This window comes from Leguminivora glycinivorella, chromosome 5, assembly GCF_023078275.1.
Source record: "Leguminivora glycinivorella isolate SPB_JAAS2020 chromosome 5, LegGlyc_1.1, whole genome shotgun sequence".
Taxonomy (NCBI): Eukaryota; Metazoa; Arthropoda; class Insecta; order Lepidoptera; family Tortricidae; genus Leguminivora; species Leguminivora glycinivorella.
In genome coordinates, this window is record NC_062975.1 from 9,906,391 (window position 1) to 9,920,767 (window position 14,377).

The following is a 14,377-nucleotide window of genomic DNA, read 5'->3' on the forward strand; positions in this document are numbered from 1 at the left end:
TCCCGAAAAACTCATTGGTACGAGCCGGGGATCGAACCCGCGACCTCCGGATTGAAAGTCGCACGCTCTTACCGCTAGGCCACCAGCGTTTCAAAGTGTTGGCAAAGTCTCCAATACAAATGTTGAACTAAGTACCTAAATAAGAAGATTGAATAATCATATGCGTATGTAGTTCATTGTCATATATCTAAACTACTCAATACTTTTTATTTTATTTACGTTACTTAATAAAATATGCAGCGAAGAATGTGATACAATTGCATATTTAAATTGTCTCGGGCAAGGTCGTCATTATTACGGTCATTATTTTGTCTTTAGGCCGCTCTTGCATATGTTCTCCGGCAACGCTCTACTTACTTCTTTACGCAGGTATCTAATTACATGTTAACTCGACAGGTTCAATCTTCAAGTGCTAAGAGTTAATGAAAGTATTGCGTTTTATAGCTCACACTTCGACGTGTTAATTGCTTATATCTGGAGTTTCAATAGGTTTCTCAGATACTCTTTCAAAATACTGCATTAGAAAATACTTGGCGATTATAACGTAGGTACCTACTACATCTTATAGAGGTTCCTTTGGCAGTTTGGCAAACGGCAGTGGTCACGTAGAATCTAATCAGATATCCCGAGAAGAGAAAACAGAAAGGATCATAAACTGTAATCGTTGTCACATCGCTATGCATTGTGCAACGCGCTAAACGCAACCCCAGCCAGCATTACCGTAGAAAGTAATCAGAGGCAAAATGGTCTAATTTTTCAGACTATTGTCTAACACATGTTCTAATCACCTTGAACCAGGCTACGTAATTTTGACGTAATTACTTTATCATTATCAACTACCGTAGTCTTGCGTAGACAACGCACACTGCGTCGCATCTCGGCGGTTAAACCAATATAAAAGTCAGCGGCTACGCTCTTCACCACCAGTCGTGTGTGGTCGTTCAGACGAAGCAAACCTTATTCAAACGCAAAATGATCGCCAAAGTAAGTGCCCGTGATTCACTAAGTGAAAGGATTGCTCACGCCGCGATAGCCCTAAGTGCCCTGGATCCGAGACAACCCTTTTAGACTACTTCACGATATTACCTTAGGCAACTGCAGTAACGTTGTTTTGTTGCAACGGGGTGTTGGAGCTTTTCATCAGGATCATCCTTCGTACTCAAGATGTTATATTAAGCTCCAACCAATCCTGTTTCCTACATTAATATTATTAACCTGACTACTTAGTAATCACTGATAACAACCAGTTTTCATCAGAATTTTAACACCAAGTATTTTACTTCCTACTCACCTTCTAGTATCTACTTGGTAGACGGTAAATACCATGGTGCACAACCAACATGCCAGTCGACTACGTTACTTAGCCAACAAATTGTCAATCTCTGTCGCTCTAATACAAAAGGGTGATAAAAATAGCTTCGCTACGCTGCGGAGCGTAAAAGATTGCCATATTGGCTATTGATCAGTGATCACCCAAACATTATCAACGATATCACCAGCATCGATTATCGTTCCAGCAAACTTTTCCCCAGCTATCTTCTACAGTCACCGGCAATAATAAAGCTGCATAAATATCTGACACACTCTTATGGCTCAACAAATAACAGTGTGTCAGAAATGTATGCGGCCTTCTTTTTGTGCGATGTTATGACTTCATGCCTTAGTCGTCACTTGTTTCTGCTGCTAATCGCATGCACCTTGTTTGCTTGCAGGCCGCAGTCGTCCTGTCCGTAGTCGCGCTGGCAGCGGCTGGCGTCGTCCAGCTGGGCCACTACGGCGGCGAGGAGTACGGCCACGAAGCCGTCGCGTACGCCGCGCCTGTAGCCCACTACGGAGGACACGAAGACCATCACGTCGACTATCATGTGAGATTCCTTGATTAAATATAATTTTCAGGAAGCACAAATCCACACCATGTAGCCGCAAGTCAGATGATTCATCAGATTCAGGCGTGATCGTCAAGTTTGAGCGAGATATCATACGATCATACTCCTACTTCCTTCTTGGTAGTAAGTGGCTTCTCTAGTTTGTGGAGGACTGAAACTCTCAGAGATGTCAAATGTTCTTTAATGACAAGAAAAAATATTAAATAACCTACATAGATCATGCTGCTAATGAAAAAGCCACTAAAGTTATTTTGACTATTTTAGAACGATTTTTTTACCAGCCTTTTTTTAATGAGGACGTCATGTACAGTCGTAATTTCGACAATAAAACATTTAACACAATTTGTCCCAAAACGAATACTACCATTTCATAATCTAGATTAAAATTGATTTATAAAATTTACTACTATTTCTTTTTTTAATTCTAAAAGTGAGAAAATTTTAATATTAAGTATATTACACACATAAAATATTTGGCAACCAGTTTCAAGCACTGTAAGTTACTAGATTCAAATTAAGCGCCTAAATTGCGAGATGACCAAAACACCTAAGTTCGAAAAAGTAACAAAGAAAGTAAAATGTTCATCAACGAGTGAATTTCTATAATTTCTAAATATGTAAAATAAAAACTATGACTGGTATCAATATCTAACAGGTACCTAATTAATTTTGTTAACAATAAAAAAGCTCGTCGATATGATACGAGTAACCTCCATAATATCGTCATTTTAAAAACTTAAGAACTGGTATGATTAATAAAGTAATACATAAATATGTGGCCTTGCTGCACTTGTTTTCTGCAACACCTAACCCAAGATATGTATCAGTAAGGAGGGCAGATTTCCCCATCCCGTGAAGCTTAATGTCCCGTCGTTTCATTCCATTATACCGAGCACATTAACCTTCAGCAAATGAACATCGCGGCCGTTCCAGCCTGCGCGGGCGCCGCGTAATCGTCGCAAAGCTCGTTACAATTACAACACCACCAACAATTTCTTACATTATTACACGTTACTAATTCAAAACATTACCTACAATAAAATTAGATAACCATTTTCAACGACAGTGTTCAACACGCATGAAAATCTAACATAACAGATGCAATTTTCTCTTAATTAAAGCTGTTACGCGAATAAACAAACGCTAATATCTCGCGGCAAGTGGAGCAATAAAGCTGGTTTTGTTTCCCTGGGCCTATGTTACCCACCGGTGGCGTAATACGAAGTAACGAGCTAATTGATGGCTTGCATAAACCGCGTGTTGCGGCCCGATTCAACACAATCGGCTGCGTTTCCGGGACCCTGCGCCCGCGGCCCTCCCGGCCTACTTGCGTCACTATTTTTGCATGAAATGGATCAATGCATCTAACAACGCAAAATTATTCAGCTTCCTTAAACGGACCAATTTCTTTGAATAATTCAACGCACGCAGACAATCCTAGCGTATGAATTTGTTTCCTATGCTTATTCAATGCACGTGTGAAAACAATTGTCGGAAAAATCTATCATAAATTGTATGGAAGCAGCCGCGTATTACAGCATCTGACAAACAAAGGACATTTTTTTCTATTAAGTAACCACATGTTTAACGTGTGGAATTTAGCATTAGAAATCCGTTGTTCACTTTATCAAAATAAAACTCTGTTCACAACATATACAGGATAAGCTACATATTGATTTCGACATAGTTGAGCACTATTGAGCAACGCCATAATATCCCACGACGGAGGAATTAACAGACTATGTAACTCAAAGATAATTCATGGTTCAGTCCGTTGTCGCCAGTCTTTACGGTCCAGTCATAAGTCGCGCACCGCAAGTAATGATATGATATAAAGTGGGTTACATAACACTTTTGCATAGAACTCAGTATATCCCGGTCGTGACTGCAAGGCCGATAACGGAGCGGTTCCCAGGGCGCTTGCGACATTGGCGCCCACAAATCACGAGGCCCCCGGGACGTAATGACTGTCATGATACAAGGGAAAATGGACCGTTGTTTGCATAAACCGGCGCGTGCTCTCACGCTTGTTTTAATGGCAGATGTGGAATCATTGCTGGCCGATGCTGACCTAAATATACTGGCGCTTGCGTAAAAGCTCTCACGATTTGACAGTTTTACTTTGTCACTAATCTGCAGAGTTTTCATTTAACTCGTTTGCTTGCGCAGTCCGCGAACGTATCGAGCTTATCTGATCTGAAACAATGGCAAACGTTACAGTTTCCAGCGCTAAAGTCAATGTAATTGTGGTGATTATACAACAAATAGACACTTATAGACAATGTCAGACACTAATGCACCTGCTGGCCGGTAATCACATGTGAGCGCTCTTGTGAAATAAAAGTAATTCGACATGATAAATGACCATACGTCAACATTAACAACAAAATTCAGATTCTATTTTGTTTTTGCTTGGATTTACAAATCGAGTTTGTGTTCATTGTATATTACTCAAGTAATATTACCATGTGGAATGTACCTACATACTTAGAGGACATACTATAATAAATAGGTCATTGCAAAGTTCACTCTTCGGTGATTTAATGAACAGAATATCACGACCCTAAATGTTAAGTGCGTTAGCATTAACGATTGACCTATTGAAACGGCATCGACAATTCGACATTCCAACTTTGCTCTACTAAACTTAGAATTTATATCTTAGTCTCCTGTGAACTTGTACTTCTAGTACAATTCGGAAATGTGACGTGACATAAACGTTTCGGCAAACCTCATATGGAATTTTAAACTGCGCTGCGCTTACGGGACTTTAACACTTACGGAACCCGTTTAACACCGCTCGTAGAAGCGTAGCCGATTACATGTAGCGAAAATGTCGGCGCCGCGTGAGCCCGGTTTCAAAGTGTTAAGCACAGGGTGTCATACAAGACAACAATCGCTTGTGCTTCCATATCTAGATGCATAACGCTTTGTGCTCTATAAGTATGATGGCGTTTCATTCGTTATGACGATTTGTTATCTAAACAAATTCATGCGAATAATCTTGATGATTTTCACATTTACTAACTTTTTTTTTCAACAGGCCCATCCCAAATACGACTATTCGTACTCAGTATCCGACCCCCACACCGGCGACCACAAGACCCAGCACGAGGCCCGCGACGGTGACGTCGTGAAGGGTGAATACTCACTGCTGCAGCCCGATGGCTCCTTCCGCAAGGTCACCTACACCGCTGATGACCATAATGGGTAAGATGATCGCTTCTTGAATATTCATAGTAAAATATTGTGTTCTAGTAATTGCAATATAATTTTTTGGTCAGTAATCAACTAGCAATCCATAATTTTGCCACTGACCATCTAGCAGTCTATCTGTCTGTTCGCGGCTTGGAAATTTGGCTTGGATACGGTAATTTCGGCGTAAATAGCCATAAAAAGGAGTTTGCCTATCGAAATATTTCTGGTAATGATGACTAGTCACTAGATGTCGCTACTTTTTATTTAGTAGGTATGCTTTACATCATACTAAAGAACAAAGATGTTATCAAAATGTTTTTGAACAACACTGAAATAGTTATTTGTTATACAAGGGGGCAAAGTTGTATTTTAACGCCGAGTGTGGAATTGAAAAACAAGCAAGTGAAAGTATTCTATAGTTGAACCACGAGCGAAGCGAATGGTTCGAGAATAGAATCCTGAACTTGCGAGTTTTTTAACACACGAGAAGTAAAATACATTTGCACCCGAGTGTAACACAACACTTTTCCCCTCACTACAGCGAGGAAACTACAACGCAAAAAATGCGTTTATTACAGCTTCAAGTAGTTCCGCAGGTGGTAAATCATCTTTATTACTAGATTCACCTGCTTTTATCAGTTTAAAAGCAGTTAATTTGATTTTATTCAAGGTCAAATTACTTTACTCACTAGTGGATAAAATGCGTTTTTACCCGCTGGTATTAAAGGAAAAACACGTGTTTCCGAGCTAGTAAGGGGAAAAAGTACTTATTATCCTTGTTGATTGTTTCGACTAGAGAGTTTCTAAAGAATGTCTTAAATGGTGGTGGGGTTGCTAGTGTCTTTAAATATTGGTGTTCTTTTATTTTATTGTCAAGTACCTATACGCTTGTAGTTTTGTAATGACGTCAAAATTAAATAGTTTTCCTAGCGATAAATATGCACACATCATTTTGAAATGCCACATTGACGTTTATAAGCGGTTCGAATAAGTGCTTTTTCATATTATCCGATCGACACATTATCAGACCGATATCCCATACATTGCAGGCGCCATCTTCGATTTTTTTCCATTTCAGTCAAGATTATGGTGCCAGATTATATCACTTTTTCTAATGGTATTTTTTTTCTCTTCTTTTCTAGTTTCAACGCGGTAGTACACAACACAGCGCCCGCGCACCACGAGTACCACTAAGTGTCGGTGCAGCCAGTACTCAAGTGATATGTGATATTTTACCTTTAATACTTAATATAGTCTTTAGTCGACGACCTTAATTGTTATAAGACTGCGGCGAAAATAAACTATTTGAAAAATTGTTTTTTTATGGATTTTATTTTTTTGAGCTGAAGTTAACAAACTGATCAGCCCGTTGCGAGGGAAATAAACTTCGCTATAACGCAAGAGAAAAATGTGATATAAATAAAATATGCATTTAGGAAAATACTAAAATAATGCAAACCACGTTTCAAGTTTTGATTTTAAGATAATTATATCAGGAAAAAGTAGAAGAAAATTAAAAAAATTTTCACTTTTGTGTCACTATTGACGGATCACCACCATTTTTGTTACACCCTGTATTGTGTCACTATTCACTACTGAAATCAAACTTCTAATAAAATTCTAATGTCAAAATAAGCCACATATAGGGACTCATTTACGATAAATGGCTTCCAGATAAAATTATAAGTGAAAAATATTTGATAAAATAATTTTTCCGATTAGGGAAACAATATACATTAGGGAGACAATATTAATTGTTCATGAAATTCATCTTCATCTGGTAAAATCGGGTCAGGTCCCCGTATATGGTACGGTTTATCTAGCAATGCACGGACGAGAAGTTTCCAAAGTTGCAGAACTTTCCTCATGAGAATTTTCGGTAACTTCTGAGAATGTTCTCGAGAACGAGAATTTATCAGAATACTTAGTAACTTCGTAGTTTATACCATGATTTCGTCGGACTCAGCAAGTCAAGACGTAGTCCTGTAAACCGTTTATCTTTACAATCCGTCGTAACAGATTAATCGAAACGACGTGACAAGTTTGCGAGAAACTTCTCTAACGATGTGAGTGTTATCAAACATATATGTACGGATAAGTGGTTAGACAGGGGCACCTATGTAAAGGACTCAGACATGAGCATGAGGTGGCAGCAGGTGACCAGCCATCAAGTCAAAAAAATTATTAATAACATGAACACCAGAAAGGCTCCGGGCAGCGACCTCGTGCGCATGTCTGATCTAAAATTACTTGTAGATAAAGTAAGTCCTATTATAGCTAAATTAATTAATTTATCAGTTAATCATAATTTATTTCCCAACAAATTAAAAGAAGCCATCATTCGTCCGATTCATAAAAAGGGTGACCGTTCAGAGTGCTCAAACTACAGACCAATATCAATCTTGTCAAGTATAGAAAAAATTATGGAAAAGTGTATAATTAGTCAAGTAGGGAATTATCTGCAATCCAATTCAATTCTTTATAACTATCAGCACGGGTTTCAAAAAGGCAAAGGTACGCATACTCTATTATCTAAATTCACCGATGAAATAAATACACATATAGAACACCAAAAATTTGTTATAGCAATATTTTACGACTTTAAAAAAGCTTTTGACACTCTCGAAACGGAAACTCTTTTAAATGCTATGGACGAATGTGGCATCAAACAGCCGCTTAACGGATGGTTCCGCGACTATCTCACGTCGCGGAGCTATCGAGTGAAGGTTGGCGACGTGCTCAGTGACGAGGTGGCGGTGGACTGCGGGGTGCCGCAAGGCTCGGGGTGCGGCCCGGTCTGCTACATGATGCATGTCAACAGCATAGGAGGAGTTGTACGTCACGGTACACCCTACATGTTTGCCGATGATCTGTGCACTGTAAGTGCCGGAACCGATCTCGATGACATGAGCCGAAATATACAACAAGACATAGATGCAATAGTACAATGGTCCCACGATAACGGAATTTTATTAAACGCAGAAAAAACTAAACTTCTTGTAATATATTCTCCGCACTTAAGTATGCCAGATCGTAGAACTCATCTTGTTGCCCATAGTTATCAATGTTTACATAATAATAGAACCAACTGCCAATGTAACGCCATAGACAAAGTAGACTGTGTAACCTACCTAGGAGTTAAAATAGACACTAAATTTTCTTGGTCTCAACATATAGATTATATTTGTAGTAAACTAAAAATATTATTATGTAAGTTTTATCATCTCAGTTATAAAGTACCTATCGGTACATTAAAATGTTTGTACTTTGCACTGGTAGACTCTATATTGGGATATGCTCTTGATTGTTATGGTCTCACATTTAAAACCTATATAGATAAATTAGAGTCACTGCAGATTAGGTTTTTAAAACTACTAGTCCCCAAAAAAATTAAAAACATGTGTAAAAACGACTACCGAAAACTATTTAAAATATGTAAAATACTCCCGATTAGTTTAAAACACAAGTACCTATTAGCCATCAACAACCATGACAGTCAGGAGCACTACCTGTGTGGGGCTCCACACGCATATGGCACCAGATCGGTGTCCACGGGTAAATATGAAGTGCCTAGAGTTAACAACTATTACGGTGACAGAACTCTAAAAAAGCGTTTACCATACACTCTCAATAGTCTACCTGTGGACATCCGTCTCGAACCAAACAAGCATAAATTTAAGAGAAAATTAAAAAAGTATTTATTAAATAGCCTGCCATAGTAACTTGTTCAGTCCTAATTTTAAATGTTTTTAGATATTACTTCCTGTAACTATTCTTAATAAGATACTCTTATCCTGCAGTCAAACTGTTAAACAGTTTTGCAGGGCCTGTGATAAATTGTAATATTTGTCGACTGTATAGTAATTCAATAAATAATAATAATAATAATAAAAAAAAAAAATGACGCTGTCAACCACAAACATGTTTTGCTAATCTCTCTTAATTTTTTTTGGATATTTTGTATTTACATGTTGATTTTTGAGTTACTTTTTATGGAAACCAGAACCCAAGTCAGTTCTACATGTGACCAAACTTGTATTGGGTATATTTCATAAAAATTATCGACATGTACGACAAGACAAATATCACGGAATGATCACAAGAAGCAAAACACGCGGACAATCAGCGGTTCTACAAAGCGCACGCCCACCACCCTCGCCCGCCTCGTCCGTCTCCTCGCAACCGCCGTCGAGCGACGAGTTCGCTACCGCGGCCGACACCAGCGAGTCGAGCGACGAGAGCGGGCCGCCGCCGCCGCCGCCACGACCACCAGCGCGACGAGGGCGGCCACCGCTGCCGGCACGCTTGGGGCCTGCGGGACATCCTGCCCCGCCCACGGCTCCCGCTGCCGGTGGTGTAGTGCGCCGCATGAGATGGTCTCAGTTGATGAACGAGAATGTCATGCGAGCGTACTATGGGGCTACAGAGGGGGGAACTAGGCTGTCCGCGTATCGTTCAAGAATGCTGCTTCTGTTTCAGACGCTTGAACCCACCACCACCGTATCGGAGCAGCGACTGTCGGATCAGGTGCGTGTCATTCAGCGGTCAAAGCGGTTGGATGACGCCACACTTGATCGGCTTCGCCAGGAGGCTCTCGCTACTCGCGCGGACCCCGCCTCGGGGCGGGATTTGCCCGCCATGTCGCCGGACCCGGTGCCCGAACCCGACCTGGCACCGGAGGCGCCGCGGGTTGATTCCGGTAACGACGGCGGGGACTTCGCGAGTCAGAGCGAGAGTGAGCCTGCCAATGAGCAACTGAGGAGGTCTTTGGAAGAGGCGATTACGCAGTATCGCTCCACAAACAACCCTAGGCCACGATTACCACGTCTGCCCATGAATAGACGCAATCTAGCGCTAATAGGAGCCTTAAATGCTTTACTAGATCCATATATGCGGACTAGTAAAGATCTAGATGATACACACTCGATCATGTACTGCGGGGCCATCGCGGCGTGCCGTGTTGCTCGAGTCAAGTTTCCGGACGCTGACCGTGCAACTAGGACCGCCGGAGGTGTCCCTGCATGGCAAGTACGGATCGAGCGTCGTATCAACTCGTTTAAGACTCTCATTGCAAAGCTGATCTGCTTCAGAGGGGGTAATAATCGCCCCCGAGTAATGCGCTTTGTGAACCAGGCGTTCGCGGGGACGGGCATCAGGCCCCGCGACTATTTGGCCAATGTCACAGAGCGCATCGACTTCCTGAAGCAGAAAGTCTATGCATGGGCAAGCCGTATTCGCCGCTACAGAAAGCGTGTGGACCGATTCCAGCAAAATCGTCTTTTTCAAAGCGACCAAAGGAAAGTATACCGAAGGTGGGAGGAAACCGACCCTCGTGTGTCCGACGTGCGGCTACCGGATGCTACTGCCATGTCTGATTTCTGGCGTAGCATCTGGTCGGTGCCCGTTGAGCACACGGAGGGCGAGTGGATGGCCGTTGTCGAACGTGGGTGCGAGAACATCGAGCCTATGGGGGCTATCACCATCAGCCCCGACGACGTAAGTTGTGCTACCCGTACGGCCCAGAACTGGAAAAGTCCTGGACCGGACGGATTGCACAACTTCTGGCTAAAATGGTTTCGATGCTCGCACTCGCGTTTGGCAACGCAATTTCAACAAGCCCTCGATCTTGGTTCTCTCCCACCTTCCCTAACAACTGGTGTTACTTTCCTGCTCTATAAGTCCGGTAGTACCACGGAAGCAAAAAACTACAGACCCATTACGTGCTTGCCTACACTTTACAAGCTCCTTACATCCATTTTGAGAGCAAAAATTAACGCGCATATTGTCGCTAACAACATTCTGGCTCCCGCTCAAAATGGATGTAGGGTTGGGTCCCGTGGTACTAAAGAGCTCCTCCTCATAGACATGACCATCTGCCAACAAGTTCGGCGGAACAGGGGAGCCATCTCGGCCGCTTGGATTGACTATAAGAAGGCCTATGATTCGGTGCCTCATTCATGGCTGAGAAGGGTATTGGAGCTGTATAAACTTGATGCAGCTTTAATATCCTTCCTGGCTGCATGTATGAGGCAGTGGACCACAGTCCTTCGTCAACCAGGAGGCAGGGATGACCCCCTGGCCCGCAGGACTTCATAAGGATTGAGCGAGGAATATTCCAGGGTGACAGTTTGAGTCCATTATGGTTCTGCCTAGCTCTGAATCCCCTCAGCACGCTGCTGAAGGATTCTGGGCTAGGTTGCCGGCTTCGGAGAGAGGGTGAAGTCATCTCTCACCTTCTGTACATGGACGATCTCAAACTATTTGCACCGAACGCCCAAGACCTGATGGTGCTATTGAAAACCACAGAAGTTTTCAGTACCGCCATCAGAATGGAGTTTGGTGTCGATAAGTGTGCGGTTATGCATGTACAGCGGGGGAGGTTGTAAATTCAGAAAATTTACAACTTTCTGAGACGATGTCGTTCAGATCTATCTCTGAATCAGAAACCTATAAGTACCTTGGTATGTCACAGTCGTTGGGTATTGAGGATGTTGGCATTAGACGGTCGGTGAAGGAGCGCTTTTTCAGTCGGCTCACAAAAGTCCTTAACAGTCTTTTGTCAGGAGGCAACAAAGTGCGCGCCTTTAACGCCTGGGTAATGCCTCTACTCACATACTCCTTTGGCATACTACGGTGGACCCAGACTGAGCTGGACGCCCTGGATCGGAGGGTCCGTTCACTGCTTACCACACATCGTATGTTACACCCGCGCTCGTCTGTTATGAGATTGTACATCCCACGGAAGTGCGGAGGTCGAGGCTTCCTAAACGCCAAAGATCTCCACAACCGTGAGGTGTACAATCTCAGGAATTACTTCCTTAACAACGAATGTGGGATGCATCGTGATGTGGTGGCAGTTGACGGAAACCTCACGCCGCTCTCCTTGGCGAAAGAGAACTGGCGCAAACCTGTGGTACTAAGTACTGCGGACCGCAAGGCGGTATGGGAGAGCAAGCAGCTACACGGGCGGTTCTACAAGGCCCTCACGGGACCCGATGTAGACCTGCTCGCATCGGTGAACTGGTTACGATTCGGGGACCTCTTCGGAGAAACCGAGGGTTTTGCCTGTGCAATTGCGGACGAAGTTATGATGACGAACAACTACCGGAAATATATCCTGAAGGACGGTACGGTCGACATTTGTCGGGCATGCCGCCGTCCCGGAGAGTCACTCAGGCATATCATTTCCGGTTGTTCTCATCTTGCTAACGGCGAGTACCTGCACAGACATAATCTCGTAGCCAGGATTATTCACCAGCAACTTGCTCTTCAATACGGCCTTGTGGACCGCGAAGTACCGTACTACAAGTACTTGCCTGCGCCAGTTCTTGAAAATGGTCGTGCCACGCTCTATTGGGATCGATCTATTATCACTGACAGGACTATTGTAGCCAATAAGCCTGACATTGTGATAATAGATCGACCGCAACGCCGGGCCGTGCTCGTTGACATCACCATCCCCCATGATGAGAATCTCGTGAAAGCCGAGAAGGACAAGTCCAGTAAGTACCTAGACTTGGCTCACGAGATAACCGCCATGTGGGATGTTGATTCAACGATCATTGTTCCGATAGTCGTTTCAGCGAACGGTCTCATAGCGAAGAGTCTCGATCAACATCTTAAAAGACTCTCGCTAGGTGGCTGGATCAAGGGCCAGATGCAGAAGGCGGTGATCTTGGACACGGCGCGGATAGTCCGACGGTTCCTCTCTCTGCAGCCCTAACCACCGGCAGCTTGGGCCCTGCCCCGCTGCTGGCGGCACCCTAGGTTAGGTTTTTTATAATGTGTTTATATGTTTTTTATATTGTTTTGTATGTGTTTTTGTATTTTACTTTTATATTCATATTATAAAAAGCTTAACCTAAGAAGAAAAATAAATAAAGGAAATAATAATAATAAGGGCAGCTTGTGGCGAGCTGAATGGGAAGTGGCGTCCCTTGGGTCCCATGCCCCCGAGAGTCGGTCAGGCCCCTCCCTCCGGCTTGCCTTTACTGGCCGGCCGGAGTGAACACTGAGCAGGGGCCGCAGGACTCTCACCTCTGGCTTGCCTTAACCGGTCGTCCAGAGTGGGGTGCCAGAGCTATATGCTCGCAGGGTGGAAGTGAAATATGCATAAGACGCGAGTTGGCACAGTGGCTGTTTCGTACAGACTGGGTAGAAAGCGGCGCACACCTCTCCACACCCTGAGCCGCTCACGCTATGTTGTCCCCTTGTCGCTCCGTGCGAGCGGCCGTTTTCGGGGACCCATATAGTGAGTTGGCGAGTCACCGCCTGCCTATTTTTTCGTGTTTTTAAAACATATGATCAAGGCAGCTGCCATAGACCTTTCCATAGACCGGTCACTAGCACACTAACATCTCAACCCAATAGCCCAGTATAATTTGTTTCTTTTCATTGCAATAGTTTTACACTAACCGGGGCTTGTCCTTGGGTGCATTCTATAGTGCGGACAGGGACAATCGCCGGCTAGTGTCACATTACTTTAAATTAAACTGTCTTAAAGGGCCTCTGCGCTGTTGGCTTCGGCCCCACGCACGCCTCCCAAAAGTCCGGGACCCCATGGTCCCGAGAACTGGAAAAGACAAACAAATAATAATAATAATAATAACTTGTTTATAAAAATTATAAACTGACATAGATACCATACCCGCAGGGCAGCTTGTGGCGAGCTGTTGGGGAGTGACGACCCCACGGACCCGAGTGTTCCCGAGAGTCGGTCAGGGTCTCCGTCTCCGGCGTGTCTTCGCCGGCCGGAGTGGAACCCCAAGGGGACCCGCAGGACTCTCAGCTCTGGCTTGCCTTCATTGGCCGTCCAGAGAGGAACGTCTGAGCTATCGCTCCAGGGGTGGAAGTGTTAAAGGGCATAACGCCGCGAGTAACTACGGAGAAAGCGCAGCACCACCTCTCGACACCCCTGAGCCACTCACGCCGGTGTTGCGCCTGGCCGTCTTTATGATGGCAAAGCAGGTGCCCATCTACCGAGTGGCGAGTCACCGCCTGCCTCGATAACTTGTTAACGCAATGTTATGGTAGGTGTCCGGACCTTTGCAATAACCCATTTTCATAACTCATCCAAACTTCAACCCATAGACCTGATCTATTCTTTCCATTTTATTGACAATAGTTTCCAATGCCTGCTGTACCCGTGAATGGGTTCCAGCAGGCGTTCTACATGACATCAAATATCTCCAAACGGCCTCTACGTGTTGGATCTATATCCCCACGCACGCCTTATAAATGACGATTGACAGTATATTTCAATATCATTAACGATTTACTTGATCAAGTTACAT

General features: G+C 43.6%; 1 protein-coding gene across 1 annotated transcript; it reads left to right on the plus strand.

The window, feature by feature from the left end:
• The first annotated feature begins 914 nt into the window (after positions 1–914).
• Positions 915–6,402, plus strand: LOC125226236 (cuticle protein 19-like). The gene is made up of 4 exons (XM_048130156.1): positions 915–984; positions 1,713–1,865; positions 4,930–5,096; positions 6,227–6,402. Exons 1-4 carry the CDS (start codon positions 973–975, stop codon positions 6,276–6,278), a joined length of 384 nt encoding a protein of 127 aa, XP_047986113.1. The 5' UTR covers positions 915–972; the 3' UTR covers positions 6,279–6,402.
• Positions 6,403–14,377: the final 7,975 nt, after the last annotated feature.

Excerpts from the sequence above, each read along its gene's own strand:
- LOC125226236 (XM_048130156.1), top strand. Across the intron at positions 1,866-4,929 it reads ACCATCACGTCGACTATCAT|GCCCATCCCAAATACGACTA; the intron begins GTGAGATTCCTT and ends TTTTTTCAACAG. Across the intron at positions 5,097-6,226 it reads ACCGCTGATGACCATAATGG|TTTCAACGCGGTAGTACACA; the intron begins GTAAGATGATCG and ends CTTCTTTTCTAG.